At 42.4% G+C, this 23,517-nt stretch overlaps 1 protein-coding gene across 3 annotated transcripts in view; it reads right to left on the bottom strand.

Annotated features, from left to right (window-relative positions):
- Positions 1-23,517, bottom strand: part of NPAS3 (neuronal PAS domain protein 3) — a 1,664,600-nt gene that overhangs the window by 941,443 nt on the left and 699,640 nt on the right. For 2 of the 3 annotated variants that reach the window (XM_029598930.1, XM_029598932.1), the window contains one exon: positions 6,799-6,966. The exons of the other annotated variant lie outside the window; for it this stretch is intronic. In XM_029598930.1, coding sequence (XP_029454790.1) covers positions 6,799-6,966 — 168 coding nt within the window. The remainder of the gene's footprint in view (positions 1-6,798; positions 6,967-23,517) is intronic. 3 annotated transcript variants of the gene reach the window in all.

The raw sequence follows: 23,517 nt of genomic DNA, 5'->3' as shown, positions 1-23,517 counted from the left end.
ACGCGCGTTTTGGACGCGCTACACATCCACCCAATGCAATATCGGGATTAGCGCATCCAAAACGTGCTAACATACCAGTGTGTAGCTAATAGCACTCATCACATGCAAATGCCATGTTGATGAAGCTATGAGCTAGTACCTCCAATTAAAAAAAAAAAAAAAAAAGTGCGGCCTACGCGCCATTTTAATTCCAGCCCAGAGCTGGTGTTAAGTATTGAGGACCCCGAGCCATGCTGGGAAGAGCAAAAAATGCAGTTTCTTTGAGTTCCTCCTACTTAATATTGTTGCAGTACTAAGCAGGAGGAACTACAGAAAGCTGCAAAAAAAACCCAAAAAACTTGACAGTGGTCAGTTTAGGAATGGGACACTCAATTTACGAGCGTCCATTTATTTTTTTATTTAGATTTTTATATTCTGCTTTTCACACTTTCTTCAGCACTTCAAAGCGGATTACATTCAGGTACTGTAGGTATTTTCCTGTCCCCAGAGGGCTTACAATCTAAGGGGGTTATTTTCTAAAGCTTTATCGCGTGCGTTAGGGCCCTAACGCACGTGATAAGGCCATATCGCATGCAAAAAGGGCCTTTTCGCATGCGATATAATGCAAATTAGGTGCGAAGGCTGCGGGGTTTCGCAGGATTCATCATTTTGCGAAGAATGATGAATCCAGGCCTAAGTTAGTACCTAAGGCAACGAGGGTAAAGTGACTTGCCCAAGGTCACAAGGAACCTAACCCGTAGCAGTGCATGGGTTAGCAAAATGGACGGTCAGAAAATTGAGTGTCCGTTTTCCTTCCCTGCGCACAGCCACTTCTCCTGGGCACTCGATGGTATGGACATGTTAGGGACGTACAAATTATCTATTGCGTGTCCCTTTTAGCGGGCCAGCTCATTAGACTATTAGATCGAGCGCCCAAGAGAGGGGAAGTGTGGGCATTCAGAAAAATGTGCGTTTCAAGTTGGACACATGTTTTTTGCACGAATGCTATTGCATCGGACCCTAGGTTTGTTCACACACACACACTTGCTGGTCCCACTATTTTCCAAGCCATACATGTCATCAATCCTCAAACCAACTTTTCACTAAAACCCAGGGTGGAAACAAAGGGAGAGGCAAATTAATCTCCTCCATCCAGACCAGCCACTGGTTGCCCATGAATCTCAGATCCAGTGGCCAACAAGCTCCACTGGGCCTAAGCCTCTCATAAAACCCGGCACTACAAACCATCTGCCACAAAACCTGGCAGACCCCTTGGAATGCCCCCAACTCTACCTTAATTGCCCCTTTGCCCCTTCCCAGATGTACCACCACCCATCTAATCAAGCTACAGCTGCAAGGGAAATGTCAGTCTCTTTAGCGCCATCCTAAGGATTCATTTTTTTAAACCCTCCCCTTTTTTTGGCCCTTTCCTACTCTGCTCTTTAATTCCCCCCCCCCCCCCCCCCATTTTACTTTTGTCTAGTTATTGCAGTGACATTCCTCGGCTTGGGGTCATGAACCAGGGCTCTTTCCAGAACCTTGCAATCATGGGTCCTAATTCCAGCTACTAGGTGGCATCACTGAATGAGTGCTAGGACTTCATCCTCTCCCCCCCCCACTCCCTAGCCAGACCACAGAATAAGGACCTGACCTGGTAACTGAAGTGAAGGCCTCCGCATGGCGGTACAGAACATTTCTACTGAGCGGATCCTGAGCCATTAATTTCTATATAGTTCCATTTTGCCTGCAGGAGGACCCTGTGGTGGACTGTTTGTCAGCCAAGCACTTGCTGTATAATCCCAGACTAGTCTGGCATGTGCATCATTCATCTAAGGTCTAACCTGTTTTCTTCCAGCCTTGTGTCCTGCCCTTGCCCTTCCACTCTGATCCATTCCCCCCTCTTATCAACCTGCTTCTGTCTCTCCTTGGTGTGGTCAGTGGCCAATTTGTAAGCCATCCCTTTCCCATGGGGGAAGATCTAAAATGATTTCTTCAAGGTTAGAATGAAATAGAGGGCAAGCACTGTTCCCTTTAAAATATGGTAGGCAGTGTGACCTAAAGAAACGCACAAGTAAATTAATTATTATGTCACAGGAGATCATGGAGATATTGAATTCCATTCTAGAGCTGCCTGTATTATCCATCCACTCAGCTTTGAAAGGATGAGCCAAAATGCTTGAATATAGAAAGGATTAGGAGGTACAAGTTTAAAGCGGCTCATAAACTAAGATGAATCATCCTGGTCACTCTATGAAAGACATAACAGGATGGACTAAACTGATAAGCTCTGAAGCCCTACTCTCTTCAAGTGGTTACAAGTCAACTAGGTAAAATGTATTGATAATAAATAGTTGGTATCCAAGTAATTATTCTGACTACATTTTATTTTTGGAACATCAATTTACTTGGCATTGTGATTCAATAAACCAGTGTGCTAGGGCATTAGCTCCCGGTATGTAGGAAACTCAGATATCAATTCATGTTATAATCAGGGGACTTGAATGATAGATTGTTTCTGGATCAGAGTTGCTCTAGCTGAGAATATTTTCTTGAGCAGCTGATGAGAATGGCTATTTTGACTTTGAGAGATAAAACTTATAGAGCGAGATATTAATTCAAATACATTCAATCTGATCTTTACAGGTTACAAAGCTGTTGCAGTAAGAAGGCTGTTCTGTAAGGGAAATAGCTCACTATGCTGTAAAATACATCAATGCAGCCACTGGAGTCTGAGGAGAAAATGTCTCTTAAAGATACATTTTCATTTTCTCAGGCTATAATCAGTATGCAATAGCAACCCCGATATATAATAAAGTTCCTCTTGTATTTCTTTTAATAATTTTCATTCTAGTTATTTTATTACTCTGTGCAACTGACAGAGACATGTTGATGTGCAACAATGTCTAATTTTGGTTTCAGCTCACAGAAATTACAGTGTTTAACATATATTTTTACTCTGATCACACTGCTTCCTCTGAATTTGAAAAATGTAGCAGACTACAAAATCAAGGTGTATGTAAGACAACTGTTGCTGATTTAATGGGCTCCTACTCATAATTAGCAAGGGATGAAGTTAATGATGTCAAGAGTCAACACAATGTGGCTGTCAGATTGGCTAACAGCATATTGCACAAAATAGTGACACCCAGTGGTGATTTTCTGTTAGGTCACCAACATGGAACCTTTTTGAACTTGCTTCCTTTTTTCCAATGGGAAAAAGTGGAAGGTGAAATTACCACTGGTCATAACTGGAATTAAACTGTAATTGTATTTCATAGCCAGATGTATGCAAATTCTCACACTGCATTTTGTTTATCTGACTCCTGGAAAAGTAAATCACATTTTGCCTCTTAGACTATCACAAATGTCTGCACTATAAATTCAGATGCTTTTTCAACTTGCAGATTGAGACTCAAAAATCAAGGTTTGGAAGATCAGCAGCAGTTTTATTAGGAAAGATCAGTAGTAAAACAATAGCACCATCAGGACCCTAACTGTAAGTACTGGGGATGTTATCATCCCAACCGAGGCACACTTGAGCACAGAGCTGTGACACTGGAGACCCCTGCTCAGATCCACTGCCTATCAACCACTATGTGACCTTTAGCAAGTCAATTAAACTTCTACTCTACCAATCTGAACTATAAACGCTTTGGAGCAGGGATATAGTAACCAAGGGAATTATCTTATATATTTTACATAGATGATACCGTACAATTAGCCAAATACTCACTGGTTATTATTGCTGTTTTATCTTTCAATTGTATGCACAACAAAGCAGAATATGATGGTCAAGCTATGTGCTTTTGGAAGACATTACCCCAAAACACCAACCAGATAACCATAGGGTAATGTTAGTTACTTGCCTGATTATATCAGATATAGAAGGAACATACGATAATTTCATATTTTGTTTTCTCTGCAATTAAAGAATGTACAAAATACATTTTAATAAATAAACTGGGCAGATGTGAGCTAGTAGTCACAGTTAACTAAACATAGCTATCCAAAAGGAGACACACTTAGGTAGCTTTACTATAGGAACATTTTATTTATTAAACACAGGGAAATTCTTTCATTTTGGCTGCAGACATAATCAATTGGAATTCATTCACATTAATCTGCCATCTGAGGATCTAGGATGCCTTAATCTTAAACCTTGCACTATCATACAGCTATATTTCCTTATACATAAGGAGATTTTTTATCATGAAGTGAAGGGAAAGATAGAAATCAGCTCGTGTCCATGTTATTATCAAAGGAAATAAATTGGACAGACTAGTTGGACCTTAGAGTCTTGTATCTGTTCAGGGGCTCATTGACCAATCAGGGCATCCCCTGGTAGACTTTAGTGCTGGCCTGTGTGTCTGCAGGCTGCCTGGGAGCAGGGATGACCTAAGGAGGGTGCAGGGCCAGCAGGAATCAATCGCAGCAGAGCCTTGGAATGCTGAAATGATAGTGCAGGTAGCTCCCATTTGCCCTCTCTAAGGGCAGCCCTGGGGAGAGAAACAACATGAGGGGAGCAGCTTGATAGAGAGCAGAGTAGCTCTTCTTTGATCTGGTATGCTCTGTCCACTCCACATTCACCTCCTTCCTTTCCTTTCCTTGCAGGATAGGAGGGGAGGAGCTGGATCAGGAAGCAGACCGGCATTTTTCTTCTCTGACCTGTCTGCTCCAGTTTGTCTCACTCCCTGCTCTCCTGGCTCCATGCAGGCTGCCTGGGAGAAGAGAAGCTGGAACAGGAAGCAAAGAGCCCTTCTCAGCTATGGGAGGATCCTCGCACAAGCCCTGTGTACCAGTGGCTAGAAAGAGGGAAATTGCTGGAACCAGGGAAGAGGGAGTGTGCTGGAGTAGGGCTTGGGCAGTCATCCCTGGTGGGGGAGGGGGGAGGGGAAAGAGATGGAGAATGTGTCAGCGGGCAGTGGAAGGGAGAATGTTGATGTGCACACTCCCCTCCTCAGTCCACACAGAATCTAAAGGTGTCCACAATTCTCAAATTCCTATTATGGAGTTTGCAAAGAGGTGGCTGAATGGGGAAAGAGGGTTTGCCATTTCAGGCAACATGCAAACAGTGTGTGCCCTCTGAAATGGGGGTAAGTGCCGATTCCATTCATAAAAAGAAAAAAAAAAGAAAGAAGCGATTGGGTTAGAAAATTAACCAGCTGTGAAGGAGAATCATATAGCTGACAAGACACGTTAGACTTGTGGTGAATGGAGGAATGTAGTGAGAGACTAACTAGTGAAATATGCTTAGAAAGTGGGCGAGAGGGACAGCCAGGTGTGTGGGAAAGAAGAGATCTATTGTGCAAAGGGTTTTGACTAACGGGAACCACAAGCCCGGCTGTAAGGTGAAGGAGGAGGGAGGGAATCACCCACGGGTGGGTGAGAGGGGAGGAAGAGAAAATCCTCCCGCTCCTGTATCCTCCTTCCCTTCCCCCATGGGCCAATTGTTTTTCACAGTCCAAACCCTGTCTGCTATTATGTTTTATGTTTCTGTTCTAATTTTGCAGCTTTCACAGTTTATTCTTTGTTAGAAATTGTCGCCTCACTGAATTTTGTGGTGAGTTACATGATTTCGACCTGGCCCTTTAAATTTGTGTCAAGCAGAACCCCTGACATGGAAACTCCCGTACCAAAGATTTGATATCTTTAAGCAATGGCTTTTTTTTTTTTTTTAACTTACTGATTGTTATCAAAACCCAACTCTTGGAGTAAGAGTTAATGAGATGATTTCTAAGTGTTGTTTTTTTTTTTTTTCCCCCCAGAAAAAATAAATAAATAAAATGTCTTTTTTTTTTTTTTTTAAAACAAGCCATTCATTTGATGTCTTTTTTGCTTTCACTGACTTTAACTTCACTCACATATTTGGAATACACCCAATAATTTCAGTTTTTTATCCTCACCTACACAAATTACATACTTCATCTGATGGGTGGTAATCACAGCAATGAAAAAAAAAATATTCATACATCTTCATCCGAATGTACACTTAAATCTCATTAACATACACAGTAACACAGCAATCATTCTTTCTTTTAAGTTACTTTTCAGAAGCACTATGAAATAAAGGCATTTTCAATAATATGTTTATTTTCTCTAGTGAATGACTTAAAAGCGCATGCAAAATCTTTGTTTCTTCCTTTCCATCAAATTCTTTAAATGATATTGTCAGAAATTGGCCATTTTTTCTTCAGTGCCCAACTCAAACACTTTTGCTTTCTCAAGCCTTCCTAAACCTGAAATTGTTTGCTGCTGGTTTAGCCAACAAGAACTCTTCCACCTTATTAAAAAAAAAAAAAAAAAAAAAAAATCTCAATCTAAGAAAACACTAAAATATTCCTTATTGTGATAGGGCAAAGGTCGTGATGAGCAGCTTGGCTAAAGTAAAAAGGGTTCTCCTACTACTTCAGTCAGTAAAGTCGCCATAACTTAGTAGTAGAGTCACTGGTTTGTAGCCCAAAGGCCACGAGTTCAAATTCTGAGATCGCCAGTTGGAAAAACACGCAGTGGGATTGTGGAGCAAGGGTTGAACCTTCACTCACTCTTCAACCCATGAAAATGATGTTGAAAGAGAAAGCACATGAGAACACCATTAGTACACAATTTCCAAGTGACAAAAAGATGTTTTTCCTTTCCCAGATCACATCAGGTATCTTCTCAATAGTAAATCTACTCTATGAAGAAGCAGCAAGTCAACGTTGCATCTTGATGTGTGGGTGGGATATGGAACTGGGCAAGCTCATAAATGTAAACATTCAATTACTGTGCAAGTCCTTCATATAATCATAACATCATAGAATCTTCAAAATACAGTCTCACCATCATGCTCCCTCTCCTCTCCCCATTCCCAAAGAGGCACATCTTTCCTGGTGCAGTTTATATGGTTTGTGCAGTCCTGCATGCCAAGGTTAGTCTCTGCAAATGATCTTCCATCTATTTGACCTCCAAACCCATTCAAGAGGTTCCCCCTCAGTCTGGCTGGTGTGACTATGGAAAAAAAAATCACAAGAATCCCTTTTTTAACTAATGTAGAAAGACCGAGTCAATCACCTCATTCTTATCATAGGGAAATATTATTAAACCACGCAATGGGTAAGCGACTCCATATCAACCTACTTTGTTCATCCAATGGTGAACAAAAAATTCATCCAAAGTCATTGAGAGGATTTTAAGGCATCTGGGTCGAATTTAAATGTACATTTATTATATTGAAGTTGTATGCTTACAGCCAATATTGAATGAAGCAGAATTAGAAGCATTGACTGCATATATTCTATCCATCCTAAGAAAAGATGGAAGATTCTTCATGAAGACTCCAATACATATGCTGTTGAGCTCCCACTGCCATTATCAGCTTCCCATTGACTACATAAAGCTATCAGGCACAAGGACAAGACAAAGAGGGTAAAGAAGTTGGATCAGTCTAAACCAGGGGTGGGCATACCTTATGTCCCGGGAGCCACACAGAGGGCCCAGTCAAGGTTGGGGGCAATAAGGTTCCATGGGTTTGAGGAGCAGGGGAGGGCATCCTAGAAATCTGAGGAGCACATGAAGGTCCAATGGGATGATGATGTCACTTCCAGCCTCACAATGTCAGAAGTAAGATGCCCTCGCTGCCACTGGCTGGGACCCAAATCACCACCACAAGCTGGATTAAAACTGCCCCTGGGCCAAATGTGGATTGCAGGCCATAGTTTGCTCACCTCAGTTCTAAACCTATATATCCTTTTGGAAAGGTTTATAGAGCCTGACTCAAAGGTAATCTGTAATGGGGTCACTTGAAAAATAAATAAGGTCTAGAGACCTTACTACAAGAACCCATTTTGTTGAATCAAGCACTTAATGCAGAATTCACTTTGGCACAAAATACTTTGTTTTCCTTCCCAGATAATACATATTTTTAAAAATATTAAAACACTCTGCCGTACCTAGTGTCAGTGTTCAGGGACCTGCAACTGCACCCCAGGAACTCAACACAGACAAACTGTTTTGAATGATACCTGAGGTGTACTGCATGGTCTGCAGATACTGTATATGGTTAGTCAAGGCAAGCTGCATGCTCAAACAAAAAGTAGCATGCTGGCACCACATGTCTGTTCCTGTCACCTCATAGCGCATGACCACATAGGAGGGTAACAAATCCACTTAACACCAGTGCTACTGTTGCTAGGAAGACTCAAAATCAAAAGGCTCTATCAGAAAATGAGAATCCATGAGTAGTAGCAGTAGTAGTCCCTAGTGCAACCAGTAGTAGCAGCAGGCAAGTAGGGCCATAATGTAGCACATTTCAATATATGTTCACTGAAGTTTTTATTGCAAAATATAGTTGCACCACTGAGAACAATCAGAGAATATACAATAGGGATGTGAATCGTTTTTTGACGATTTAAAAAAATCGTCCGATATTTTTTAAATCTTCAAAAATCGGTACAGTGCGCGATACAATAGAAATTTTCACGATTTATCGTGAAAAATCGTTACTCCCATTAGTGTCCACTAACGGGAGTTATTTGGGGGGAGGGCGGGAAAACCGGCACACCAAAACAACCCCTAAACCCACCCCGACCCTATAAAACTAATCCCTTACCTTCCCCCACCCCCCGAACCCCCCAAAACTTTTTACGAGTACCTGGTGGTCCAGTGGGGCGCGGGAACTGATCTCCCGCTCTCGGGCCATCAGCGCCATTTTGGCTGCCACTCAAAAATGGCGCCGATGGCCCGATTAAAAAAAAACCCACCCGACCCTTTAAAGATGACCCCTTAGCTTCTCCCACCCTCCGAATCCCCCCAAAACATTTTTAAATTACCTGGTGCTCTAGTGGTGGTCCCGGGAGCGATCTCCCGGTCTCGGGCCGTTGGCTGCCACTCATAAAGATGGCGCCGATGGCCCTTTGCCCTTACCATGTGACAGGGTATCCATGCCATTGGCCGGCCCCGGTCATAAAGATGGCCGCCGCCATCTTTAAAGATGGCACCGGGCATCCAGTGCTCCTACCATGTGAAGGGGAAGATAAGGGGTCAATTTCAAAGGGTCGGGCCTCACTAAAAAAAATGAACGATGTGAATCGGAACCGATTCCGATTCACATCTCCAGCGATCAGATTTTTTTCTCCCTTTGAAATTGACCCCTTATCTTCCCCTTCACATGGTAGGAGCACTGGATGCCCGGTGCCATCTTTAAAGATGGCGGCGGCCATCTTTATGACAGGGGCCGGCCAATGGCATGGATACCCTGTCACATGGTAAGGGCAAAGGGCCATCGGCGCCATCTTTATGAGTGGCAGCCAACGGCCCGAGACCGGGAGATCGCTCCCGGGACCACCACTAGAGCACCAGGTAATTTAAAAATGTTTTGGGGGGATTCGGAGGGTGGGAGAAGCTAAGGGGTCATCTTTAAAGGGTCGGGTGGGTATTTAGACATACAGGCACAGTTTTGCTTGGGTCTACAAAGGTCACACGCATAAGCAGGGCTCTTCATCTTGCCCTAATGGAAAATACTTCTAACATACAGATGTTATCCTGTTGTCTGCACTGTACTGTCCGTACAACTGACATCATGCACGCTCTTTCACAGAGTACAAACAGTGTTGTTACAAAGCATGCATGTTACACACACATAGCAGGCAGTAGCAGCCGCAACAGCAGATAGGCTTACATATTCATAACATCTGTCAGTGCACATCACACCTACGCTACACAGACATACCTACTAGTAGATGTAGTACACTGTCAGTTTCTATGAGGATGATATTCAAAAGATGCCTAAATGAGAATTTCCCCCTGGTAAGCTCTTACATTTAGGGGCTTATGTTAACTAGGTATCTAAAAAGTGGGCGGGGATAGCTGTAAGGGAATAATGTAGGCACTCAGCACTGATTTCCAATGTTAGGTGCTTAACTTAGGAGCCTAAATGTGGTCAACTTAATAGCAAACCTAAATTTTCATACCTCAGTATTAGGCGCCTAGCATTAGACACCTACTTTCAACCTAAACCTTAGGTCCCTAAGCTTGGCTGAAATTTCACCAACCTTTAAATGCCTAGCACTGAGGTACCTATGTCAGGCACTTAGCTTTTTTTTTAATGTCGACCTGTATGTGTCTGGTACCACTGGCATCGTGCAAGGTCTATATACTATAAAAATACAAGTGTTAAATGTTACTCTCACACTCATGACAGCAATAGCAGACAGGCAGGGAGTATAGCACAGTATATTCTAGCACATCTGCTCCTGCATAATACAGATGAACCCATTACTACTGGTGCTACACCTTTTTTTTTTTTAACATATTGAAATTCCATCAGAATTCACTGAATATGTAAAATAAATATATCTGCTGTATAGAGTTTGATGGATTCCAAAAAGATTTCATGAAATTTGAAGCAAAACTGAAATCAAGTTGGTTTGAGCTTGTCTTTAAATTGTTTGCACATCTCTACATAATTCTTTAATGGCATCGCCTGTGCTTCCTTGTTGGTTTTCATTACGGGGCACACATTTCTAGCAACCGAAGATCAGATAAACGCCAAGGCTGACATCACCACCAGTCTTGTCTCATCTTTTAGCAAGGACTTGAAGGGGGGGGGGGTGAGATCAGTATGGATCCTTAAGAACACATTCCCTTTAAAGGGAGGCATAATGTGGGAGCAGAGGAGGGAGGAGGAACTGTCTCTGTGACAGGCACCTGACAGCAGATCACCTCGGTTTCATGGACACCTCGTTTAAAGCCGCAACAGGTTGACATGCGCCATCTGATAATCTCTTTCACCGTTGACGGTCAAACACAGTTAACATTTCTGCCAGTTTCAGAAGACTCTGCTCTTTTATGTTTTGGCAGTCAGGTCTGCTTGCATTGATTGTTCTATAAAAGGCTGTCCTCCATTACAGAGTATTAAAAATCCCATCCAACAACCATGGCTAAGAATCAGAGATTCTAGCTTTTTTGGGGGGGGGGGAGGGAGGGGGGAGATCGGAGGATTATTCTTACTGAAAACAATCACGGCTTAAAGCCACAGCCTATCCAAAACAGCTTTCTCTCTCAGATACACAGTTTTTAAACTGTGAAGTATAATTCACAGTTAATAATTATTAATCCCACTCCTCAGGATGTATAAATGTTCTCATAGGTATTTAATTCCTGCTTTTCTTTCCAGTTAATATATTTCCTTTTCTCCCATGCCATGATTCAATTGAGCAGGATGGATGTTAAACTGAGGAAGTAGGCAAGAAATAGAAGTATAAGAGTGACGAGATGTTAAAAAGGAATATTTCACATCCTCTAATATACGTAAAAGCCAGTTGCAAAGTTTGCATGTTTGTCAGTTTTCCCCTCCTATTACTGCAATGTGTTTTTTAGTCGGTCTTGTATACTTTCTGCTGTCTTTTATTATTTAATAGCGTGAGTAGTTTAAGACTTGTGCAAGTTTATGGTTTTGGGTGTTTTTATTGAATATCTACAAGCAGAAGTGGGAATAGTCATTTTGTGTATTTCTCCGTATTTTTGTTTTGATTTGATTATGAATGGTTTTGTTGTAGCTTGCCTTGAACATTGTGAGTAGCGTGGGCTTGAAATGTTATACATAAATAAATAAATAAATAAATGATCTGCGCTGACACCAGGTGGCCACTGCTGGTATTGCATGCTCTCCACATTGAAACAGACCATGGTATCTTAAGGTAAGAAAGGGGGGGGGGGGGGGGGAAGGGGAGAGTGCTGGCATCAGGCTTGTAAAGGAGGGGGAGACAACCTGGGATGAGGGAGGGGAACAGAAGTGATGAAATGGGAAGAGAGAGAGAGAGTATGTGAGAAAGTTCTGTATTTCCCACTCTGCTCCATGCACTGGGGACGAGTTTTCAACCCAGGGGCGGTGATTAGAAGGGGCAAAGGGGATAATTCCCAACCTCCAAACTTAAATCTTGGACACACTGGCCCCCGCTGGGGGATATTGGGGCAGTGAGTGCACACACTTGCCTGTCTCTTTAGCATGTCATATTTACGGATCTTTTCCTGGCAGAAGCAAAATCGCTCGATATATGTTTTTAATCAGCTCTGTTAAAATGTGTCTTCAGCAGCAGAGAAACACAGCAGCAGCAGCTTTCGGATTCCATTTTGTTAGAAGGCTTTTTAATCAAGCTATATAGTTGGGTTCTTTTTTTGTTTTATTTCTTGTTATTCAATTACCTTTAATTTGTGTCTTGAATTTCTCCAGTACTTTTGCATTTCTAGGAATTTACGCGGATGGTTCTTTATTAACACTTCCCTTTCCTCTCTTTTTTTTTTTTTTCTAAATCAAGAATCTGTGATTGTTTAACTGCTATCGACCTGTGCCTTCCAGCAGGAACAACGCAGCCTTGGGAAAGGCTCGGCAGTTCTATCAAACGCAGTACTGTAAGCACCTGAGCTCCAGCACACAAGCAAACTCCTAACACAGCTTTACCTGCATTTCATAAATGGAGCTGCAAGATTGGATTTATTATCAAAGAACCCTATTTTTGCCTGTTAAAAATAGTTAAGTTTAAATCTCTTCTCTGTTTACCCTATGACAAACTTCCAAACGGTGGCCTTCGTACTCCACAGAACAATTCTTTTGGACAGGGCGGGTGGCTCAACTCCAATGCTTGCGACTCCCCCCCTCTCTGAAAGAGTTCATGACTTTCAGGGTGACCAAAAAGGAGCAAAATAATCCATTTCTCTGGCCATCGTGCCGCCACGCATCTTATTGTGAATAAAGGGAACAACCAGGCTTTTTCTGAAGGTTACAAGATCCAATCGAATGCCAGTTGTAGGGGATGAACTAACTAAAAAAAAAAAAAAAAAAAATTTGACAAATATAGAAAGCAAGTAACAGTTGATGGCGAATTGTACTGATCGTTGCTGAAGAAGGCAATGCATTTCTGCTGCACGACAAAAGGAAGAGGCTGCTTGTCCTTTTTATGTAACTGACTGCAAACAGAACGTCGGGTAATATCTGATGATTACCGTTATGCTGATGGCGACCCGCCACTAGAAGCATTAGCTTCTCGGAGGGAAGGGTCTGCTTCAATATATGTTTTTTGTTTTTTTTTAAAGAAACCTTTCTGAGGGTATTTTCAAAGAGATAATTATGTGGGTAAAGCTCTGCTTTATCCGTATAAAGCGTTCAAGAGCAGAGTCTGGGTGGACTCTAGACTTATGCACACACTTTTTTCATACTTTTTTCCACCCAGGAAACCAGCTGCAAAAACCAGCAGGCGTAAATACGTGTGGCTAGATTTCCCGATGTCATTTTCAAGGGGAAAGTGCATGCGTACTTTCCCTTAGAAAATTAGCGTAAAGTCTGCAGACTCTTCAGCGGCTGAAAATTAACCCCTTTGTAGGGATTCGACATTTGCATGTCCAAGACAAATAAACATTTGAAACAATAACAACAACAAAGGCTTCAGAAATATACAATTCCCTCCCCTGGAAGGGGAAAAGATATAAATACCCAAGTCCTCAAATAAAGGTAATTCCAAGACAAAAGTCAAGAGGGAAAATAAGAAAGAAATATCAGAAATCAAGACAAAAGTAGAATACTGAGACAACAATAATTATAGAACGCATACCTAATAATTACCAGCTAAGACATAACAAAAAGATCTGCTAGGTGCACATTAAGCAGGTTTGTCTCTTAGGAAACTAGCTAGTAGAGCAGGGTTTAAGAACATTGCAGGGCCAGCCCCATGGCTATGTGGCAGTGCTGTGCAGAGGGACCTGGGTTTGCTTCCCACCTCGTCTTCCACTCACCAGGATGGCCACGGCTGGGGAGCTGCAGAAGCAGCGTTCAACACAGCCCCTGGGGAAAGGATGTCATAGTCACTACACAATGGCAACGGCTAGTGGCTGCATTTAGGGGCCATGACTGCAGGCTTCCTGAAGGAGCCCCGGTGGAGGAATGTTGCTGCAAAGGAAGCTGGAAGGGGATATATAAGAGGGGGGGAAATCCCCTCCCCCCGTAATAGCACATGAAGGTGCTTGATGACAGATCCCAGCCTGGTTCCAACTGGCCTGGAAGCGCAACAATGAGCAGGAGGAAACTACAGAGATTGGAAAAAAGAAATACCAAGTATCTTGATAATTTATCAGACATTTGCAATAAAATGTCAGAAAAAAGCAACCACCTAATTGTAAAACCCTAGACCTTAATTCCAAAAGAAATTTCCATCTTTACTGAGTGGAATGAGTTTCATTTGGCAATACTCAAGATTTTTTAATTCATAAAAAATGCGTAAGGCAAAAGCACAATTTTAGAAGCTACTTTCTGTCTGGCTCCAAAATATTTACAGTTAAGGTGGAGCTAGTCACTAGCTCAGCTTGCAATTTCTCCAAAATATCAGAAACATCCAGTCTGTCAAAAGACTGCTGGGTTCCCCGAGCTCTTCCATCTCCACCTGTGCCCCTGTTTGACAGATAGTATATTTTAAAGGGTGGGGGAAGGTGCTCTAAAGCAGTGGTCCCCAACTCTGTCCTGGGGACCCACCAGCCAGTCGGGTTTTCAAGATATCCACAATGAATATGCATGAGAGAAAATTTGCATGTTATGGAGGTGGTGCATGCAAATTTTCTCTCATGCATATTCATTGTGGATATCCTGAAAACCCGACTGGCTAGTGGGCCCCCAGGACAGGGTTGGGGACCACTGCTCTAAAGGGATCTTGAGAACCTCAATGAGGTATCTTTTAAATATGTCCCCAGATGGCACTGTTGGAATTTTGGAGAAGTTAAGAAGCCATAAAAATTCTTTTTTTAAAGTAGTTTCATCTTATTCTGTAGTGCAGTGTTTCCCTCTCCTGGAGGCACACCTAACTGGACTAGTTTTTAGGATATCTGTGATGAATATGCACGATAGAGATTTGCATGCATTGGAGACCCAGTGTATTCAAACCTATCTCCTGTATATTCATTGTGCCAATCCTGAAAACCCAACTGGCCTCAGAGAGTTGAAAAACACTGCTCTAGAGACAAAGGTTAATATTCAAAGAGATCTAGCAGGCTAGATCAAAGCCTTTGAAAATTGGCTGGGCTAACTGATTGAATTTATCCCTTTAAAGGTGTATTTATTAAACTGTGTTACAGCTTTCCCTCCCTGTAAACAGTGTTTACCACGAAGTAAATGCCTTAACACAGACATAACACATGCTATCCAGCGCCTTCAAAAACCTGGTGCAACACGGTTATTAAAATGAGATGATATACATGCAAACACATGTAAATACATGCAAATCAGTTCACTGTAAGTTAAATTTATGCAAATCAATAACAACTTGCCTTCAAATTTGGAAGCTGTGTTATTTGACTGAAAGTCTGCTACGACACAAGGAGTGTAGAATCTTTTCCCAGGAGCAGATGCAAGCACACTTCCTGACACTCCCCAGCTTTGGCCTTAAAAGGGATCCCAGAGCTTCCCCCTTGATGGAGCATCAAAATCAGTAGGGGGTCTATTTTAGAGACGCTCTTTTCAACCTCCCTCCTCCCCCCCTCTCCATCCAGCTGCAGGATTACATGACCCAAGTGCAAAAAATGTGAGTAGGTGGTAGCTCCTCCCAATTTATCTGCCCCCTCCCCCAGCTTCCTTCAGGACTCCACCTCAGTACCCCACTCCTCTTACTTTTAACACAGGTGACCTAGTAGAGAAGGTCGCATCGCCTCCTATCCATTTGGGCTGGTGAGTCCAACTTCAAAATAGTGCCGGTTGGCCTTGGGCATCCCTTTGCTCCTTCACTTGATGAGGGGGGGCAAAGGGGTGCACGAGGTTGGCCCGCGTCATTTTGGAAATGATTTTGTTGGCCCCGGACGCAAAGGGAGTGCTGTGGCCTTCATCACTATACAACCAGGGATAAAAGTAAGTAACTTGGGGAACTGGGGGAGGGGCCCTGAAGATGACCAAATTATTTTGTTTTAACAAGGGGTGGGGCAGTTAACCCTTTTTTTCTTTTTCCTACACTTTGGCCGCATAATCCAGCAATGGGGAGAGCTCTGAGTCTTTTGAATATAGCAGTTTTGGGATGGGGGGAGCGCTATATTTTACTACCAGAAAAAATAGACCCTTTGGGGTAGATTTTCAAAGCAGTGCACGGGCGTACATGTGGGCGCGCTACTCAGCACGCCCATGTGTGCGCCCAATTTTATAAATTCCGCGCGCAGGCCTGGGGCTTTACGCGTGTCACCGGGCCTTTTGAAAATAGGCCTGGCGCGCGTAACCCTCTGAAAATCCGGCCCTTTCTTTTCACTAGGAGGCTATATTTAATAGGTCGAATTCTGGATGGACCTGGGAGCAGGGTTCAGTTGGGGGGAGAAAATTAGGGAGCCAGTCCTGATTTTCAGCACTAGCCAAACATTTAAGTTGGCCAACCTGAGGTATTGCAATAGTGGGCCTAAATTTGTTCAGTCATTCTCCCTCCTGACTCTTTAAATGAAAAATAATGTCCCTGCAGCAGTCTGACTCTTTCTCCATCCCACTCTTAAAAAAAATAAATAAATAAAAAAACAACAACCCTCTGAGACCAGCCCAACCCTTTCCTTCTCTCCCCGACTCAGAATATGGGGGAAAAAAACCAAAAACAGCCCCACTGCCAGTACAACTTTCCCCCTTCCTCACTCTGTACTCTTAACATATGAACAACAACAGAAGGGAAGGGGAGTCACCAGCCCAATACTCCCTTTTTTTGGCCAGCAGGGAGGGAAAGAAGGGAACCTGTTGCCGGGAAACCTTTTTTTGGTGTTGTTGTTGTAAGGAATGAGAGGGAGGGAGCAAAGGGTTGGACTGCCCATGGGCACTTTTTTTTCATATTTAAAGAATGTAGAGAGAGGGCAGGAGGAAGGGATGGGGTGGAATGGCCTTGAAATTACTTTGCTATGGAAACTTTTCAATGATTTATTAAAGCCTACCAAATATTTGCATTTTTCTATCATACACCCCTCTTTTCCTTCTTTCTACCAATGAGCACATTTTGAGTATCTCCAGCCTTTGGTTCTAGGCCCTTTCCCATTTCTGTAGCCCTCTTCCAAACCACTTTTCATTCTCTCAATGTCTTTACAGACGTACGGTCAACAGAACGGAACACGGTACTGAACATCACCACACTTCTATCTCTTACATATTCTCCTGCTTCTCCTCCTACTCTCAGACACGGATATTAATTCCAATCCTGGTCTTCCAAGACAACTTTCACCTCATCAGTGCATATCAAACCATTACTCCTCCAATCTTAACACTATTCCCCCTTCTCTTCCTTTCTCGTGCTCCCTGTGGAATGCCCACTTTGTTTCCAAGAAGCTTGCCTATGTTCATAACTTTTTTTTTTTTTATCACTCATACTCTTCATTGCCTTGCCTGAAACCTGGCTATCTCCTGAGGACTCTGCTTTAGTTGCTGCTGACAGCCATGGAGGTCATATTTTCTCCCATACACCTCACACAGTAAGCCACAGTGGTGTGTTGAACTGCTGCTCTCCCCTCCTGTAGGTTTTGATCCCTTCTTCCACCTCAATCTCACTATTTTTCTTTCTTGGAGGGGGCCACTCCATAAGAACATGCCATGCTGGGTCAGACCAAGGGTCCATCAAGCCCAGTATCCTGTTTCCAACAGAGGCCAAACCAGGCCACAAGAACCTGGCAATTACTCAGACACTAAGAAGATCCCATGCTACTGATGCAATTAATAGCAGTGGCTATTCCCTATGTAAACTTGATTAATAGCCTTTAATGGACTTCTCCTCCAAGAACTTATCCAAACCTTTTTTGAACCCAGCTACACTAACTGCACTGACCACATCCTCTGGCAACAAATTCCAGAGCTTTATTGTACGTTGAGTGAAAAAGAATTTTCTCCGATTAGTCTTAAATGTGCTACTTGCTAACTTCATGGAGTGCTCCCTAGTCCTTCTATTATTCAAAAGTGTAAATAACCGATTCACATCTACTGGTTCAAGACCTCTCATGATCTTAAAGATCTCTATCATATCCCCACTCAGCAGTCTCTTCTCCAAGCTGAACAGCCCTAACCTCTTCAGCCTTTCCTCATAGGGGAGCTGTTCCATCCCCTTTATTATTTTGGTCATCCTTCTCTGAACCTTCTCCATCAAAACTATATCTTTTTTGAGATGCGGCAGCCAGAATTGTACAGTATTCCAGGTGCGGTCTCACCGTTTTTTCACAAATTATTTTATTTCAATTGACAAGGTTTTATGGGGCTTCCTTTCTCTTCATCTAAAGGGATTTGTACGCATAAACTTTTGAATTTGACTATTCCCCCTACTATCTCTCCAGGTAGCTGTTATCGATTGATCCCACCTTATAAATACCCTTCCTCCTTTCTCACTGACTGACTCCTGGCTTTCCTTCTTCCTCTTCCTTCATTCTTGGTGACTTTAACATCCTCACTTCATCTCCAGTTGTGCTCTACCACCTCTACTCGCAAGAATGGCCACTGCCCTGACCCAATCTTTACCTCCAACTGCTGTCTCTCAGCCTTCTCCACTTCAGTTCTTCCTCTCTCAGACCATTATCTGATAACTTTCAAACTAAACTAGCCTATACCACAGACTCATTCAGACACCTTCAAAAATCTCCAAGCTGTCAACCCTTATATCCTCTCCATTAATGTTTCACCTCTCCTTCCATCCACTGAATTGTCTGGGTCAGTTAACAAAGCAGTTTCATCTTACAACACTAAACTCTCCTCTGCTTTAGACACTCTTACCCTTCCCCTTTATCCTTCCTGTACGGCACAACATACCCCAACCTTAGCTCACTCCTAGAATTCACTTCTTATGTTCCTGGGCCCATTCTGAAGAATGTCTCTGACAAAAATTCTGTGTCCATGCAGACTTCATACATTTCAAATTCATCCTGACATCCTTCCAATCTGCTATTGTGCTTGCCAAGTATGACTACTACATCTATCTGTCAAACTCACTTGCATCCAACACTCGCTGTCTCTTTGCCATACTCAATTCCCTCCTTAAAATTCCTTCACCACCATTCTCCCCGCCTCCACTTTCTGCCCTAACTACAGCTGACTATTTCCATCACAAGATTCACTAAATTAATCTTAAGTTCTCAACCAGGTCACCTCTACCTCCCTCTCCCCCTTTTCTTTCCTCTACCTTTCCCCTGGCCTCTAACACTCTCCCCTCCTTTTCTGAAGTCACAGTAGAGGAAACTGCCCATCTTCTCTCCTCATCCAAACTCACTTGTTCCTCTGTCCTTATTTCCACCCAGTTCTTCAGTTCTATCTTCACTGCAATTAGCCGTTCCAATTGTCACATCCTCAGACTATCACTTTCGACTGCTACTGTTCTTGCTGCCTTTAAACATGCTGTGATCATACCATACCTCAAAAACTCGTCACTGGACTCTATCTGTCCAGCCAACTATCATCCCATCACCATCCTCCCTTTTGCTTCCAAACTACTTGAACATGCTGTCCACCCCTCCTGTCTTGACTTTCTTTCATTTCAAGCCCTCTTGATCCACTCCAGTCTGATTTTCACTCTCTAAATTTCACAGAAACAGCCCTTGCGAAAATCTCCAATGTCCTGTTTATGGCTAAAACCAAAGCACTTTACTCAGTCCTTATATGCCTTGACTTATGTGCTACTTTTGACACTGTTGATCACTACAGACCTCTTCTTACTCTGTCCTGTCTTGGTTCTCTTCTTACTTCTTCCATCACACTTTTAGTGTTTCTTCTGGCAGATCCTCCTCTACTGCCATCCCACAATCAATTGGTGTGCCTCAGGCTTCTGTTTTGAGACCTCTTCTCTTTGAATAATAATTCCCTTGTTGCTCTGATGTCCTCTCATGCCTTTCAATGTCATCATTCTGCTGATGATGCCCAGATTTACCTTTCAACACAAGAAATTTCACCAGGAATCCGGTCTCAATCTCAGCCTGCTTGTCTGATATTGCTGCCTGGATGTCCCACCGCCATATTAAACTCAATATGGCCAAGACCGATCGCCTTATCTTTCCCTCTGCCTCCTTTATCTATTTCTGTGGATAACACTACAATCCTCCCAGTCCCCTCAACTTGTAAACTTGGAGTCATCTTCGACTCCTCTCTCTCTCCTTTTCTACACATATCCAAAACACTGCTAAAATATGCTGTTTCTTTCTCTAGAACATCCCATCCTTTCTGAACACACTACCAGAATCTTTATCTATTTTCTCATTACCTATCACTTAAGACTATTGCTCCTCAGAGGACTTCCAGTGAGCCACCTCTCTCCACTAAAATCTATCCAAAATTCAGTTGCACAACTTATCTTTTGTCAAAGTCATTACATTCGTATAACCTATCTTCTCATGTTACTACATTGGCTCCCTATTCTTTCCCACATACAGTTCAAGCTCCTTTTACTCATCTACAAAGAGCCGTCACTCTGCAGCTCCTCACTTCCTCTCCTCTATTTAAATCCTATCTAAAAACCCACTCACCAATTGTCCCATTTACAGCCTCATTAATATTAACCATTGTTTTAATACATGGAATTTCCAAAGTCTCTTTTGCCCTGTATGCTTGTCTTGATTAAATTGTAAGATCTACTGAGAAGGGGTTGTCTAGTTTTTGTAGCATACATCAAGTAGTGCTATAGAAAGGCACTTTTGGTGTATTCACTACTACATTTTTTGTAAGAATCTGTTTCAGGAGAGCAGGGAATGAGCTTCAGCAGAGTTGGAAGGTGGAAAATCTCAGTTGGTCTGCTGCCCCTAAATGTTTGCCATCCTAGGCATAAACATAATGGGTGCCTACTGATAAATACAGGACTGCTAGAGGGTTATGTTACCTCTTTTTTTCTTGCTGATGGTATGCTTATTTCCATAAGTAAAATTATTAACCTGGTGCTTGTAGTATGCTTGGTTGCATAAGTAGAGTTGCCATCAACAGGAAAAATGAAATATTATTACCCACTGTTGCATTTTCAGGTATTATACTGTGCAGTTAAAAACAACTTGCAATAAAGAAAAAATGTCCCTAAGTTTCAGAGGGATAGTTGTGTTAGTCTGGTGTAGCAAAAATTACAAGAGGCAGGTGGCACCTTATAGACTCTGTCCTTAGGAGGCATAAGCTGATAAGGACAGAGTCCACTTCTTGATACAGTGAATTATTAATTTGATGTACCTCATTGCTTAAATGAACATTATATTTTTTGTGATTAAATAAGAATTGTACTGAACTTTGGTCTGTTAACCTTTTTATTCAATATTTGATGAACTCCTGCAAATTGGAGAAATTATGGGACTACAATCCTTACTGTCTGACTACTAATTGATGTGTGCTTGAACTTACTCCACTTTCTTTCTGGCAGATCACAAAATAAAATATACACTTACAACCATACCATATATAGGCTTAATAATTATTACATAAAAATATATACCTATAAGGAATTTCCAAAAGTAATTTCTAATTAGTTTTTAAAGTTTCATGCACTGGTATGAAATTAGTCAAAGTTTTGGTACTGAACAGCTTAAACACAAAAACTAAATAAGGTATGAAATTAATATACTTCAATGAGAAATATTTAGAACAAAAATATTCCAAAGTACAAAACACATAGGAAAATTTTAACATTTCAATTGTTGACTTTTTACAAACATCCACAGACTGCCAGATAACATTTTTCCAAGTTTATTAATTATATCAAGACAACATAATTCCACTAATTGCTCACATCATTGCTGTAGAACTGGCAATGAGTATTAAGGCCAAAGATTAACTCTGATTATTAAGATGGAGAAATTACTACTTACCTGATAATTTTGTTTTCCTTAGTGCAGACAGATGGACTCAGGACCAATGGGTTATGTACCTCTGCCAGCAGATGGAGACGGAGCAAGCTGACCGTCATATATATACTCCTGCAGCAACATCAGCCCACCAGTACTCTCTTGAAAAGCAACTCTGAACAGATTAGCAAAAAACTTGATTAAAAACAGTCAACCATTACTGTATTCAACCAATAGGAAACACAAAACTCAAGTTATGAATGTATTACCCCAATCTAGGGACTAGATGAACACTTACCAGTAATCTCCCAGAACACACAGCCCCACAGGAGAACCATTAAACCAATCATTTGGCAGCCAAGGGGGGGAAGCTGTGTCCATTTGCCTACACTAAGGAAAACAAAATTATCAGGTAAGTAGTAATTTCTCCTTTCCTAGCATGTAGACAGATGGACTCAGGACCAGTGGCATATACCCAAGCTACTCCCAACTAGGGTGAGAAGCTGCCTATGGTCTAGTCAACACTGCTTGTGCAAAGGCTGAATCCTCATGGGCCTGCACATCTAGATGATATTACCTGGAAAATGTGAGAAAGGAGGACCACGTTGCAGCTTGGCAAATGTCGTCAGTAGACAACAATCTAAACGTCGCCCATGACACAGCATGAGCCCTAACCTGAGTAGGCAATGGCTTTTCAGCCTCTACATACACGGCCGTGACTACCTCCTTATCCAGCGAGCTATTGTAGCCTGCAAAGCTGGTTCGCCCTGCTTTCTTCCACCATGAAGGGCATACAGGCAATCCATCTTTCCGAAGGCTGAGAAACTTCTAGATACCACAGGACATGTCTCTTGACATGCAAAGGACGCAACAGGCAATACTCTTCTGCATCTTTTCCCTTACCCAATGATGGCAAGGAAATGGACTGATTCAAGTTAAAATCCGAGACCACTTTAGGCAAAAAACAGGGAACAGTACGGAGCTATATTGCTCCTGGAGTCACCCAAGTCTGCAGCTTGGAAATTCAGCACACAGAACATATCGCCACCAGAAACACCTTTTTCAAGGTCAACAGCTGCAAGGAAAAGCTACCTAGCGGTCAAAACATAGAGCCTGCCAAGAAATCCAATACCAGGTTAAGACTCCACAAGGGTAGGTAACCGTAAAGGACAAAGAAGATGTTTCACACCCTTCAAGAAACAGGCCACATCAGGATGAAATAATAAGGATTCACCATTGACCAGGCCTCTGAAACAGGTTAGAGCTGCAACCTGTACCTTCAAGGAATTAAGGACCAACCCCTTATTTTTAACCCATCCTGCAAAAATTCCAAAATGAGCAGGATCCTCACCAAACGAGGAAATACAGCTTAATCCTCAAACCAAGCCTCAAATACTTGCCAAACCTGCACATAGGTTAAGGAAGTGAAGAACTTTCGAGCTCGTAGCAAGATGGCAATCCCTGCAAAAGAATAACTTTGCTTCAACAAGCGAGCCCTTTCAAGGGCCATACTGTAACTCAAAATCGAGTCAGATCTTTATGAAGGACAGGCCCCTGCTGCAACAGATTCTTGTGCAGCAGAAGACAAAGGGTGTCTCTAACACAAGTCTTCGCAGATCTGCATAATTCTTATGTGACAGAAGACGAAGAGTGTCTCTACCACAAGTCTTCGCAGATCTGCATAATTCTTATGTGGCAGAAGACGAAGGGTGTCTCTACCACAAGTCTTCGCAGATCTGCATAATTCTTATGTGGCAGAAGACGAAGGGGGTCTCTACCACGAGTCTT

This window comes from Rhinatrema bivittatum, chromosome 4 (genome assembly GCF_901001135.1).
Source record: "Rhinatrema bivittatum chromosome 4, aRhiBiv1.1, whole genome shotgun sequence".
NCBI classification, from domain to species: Eukaryota; Metazoa; Chordata; class Amphibia; order Gymnophiona; family Rhinatrematidae; genus Rhinatrema; species Rhinatrema bivittatum.
Note: the sequence above shows the minus strand (reverse complement) of the source record. Positions and strands in the feature narration are given on the sequence as shown.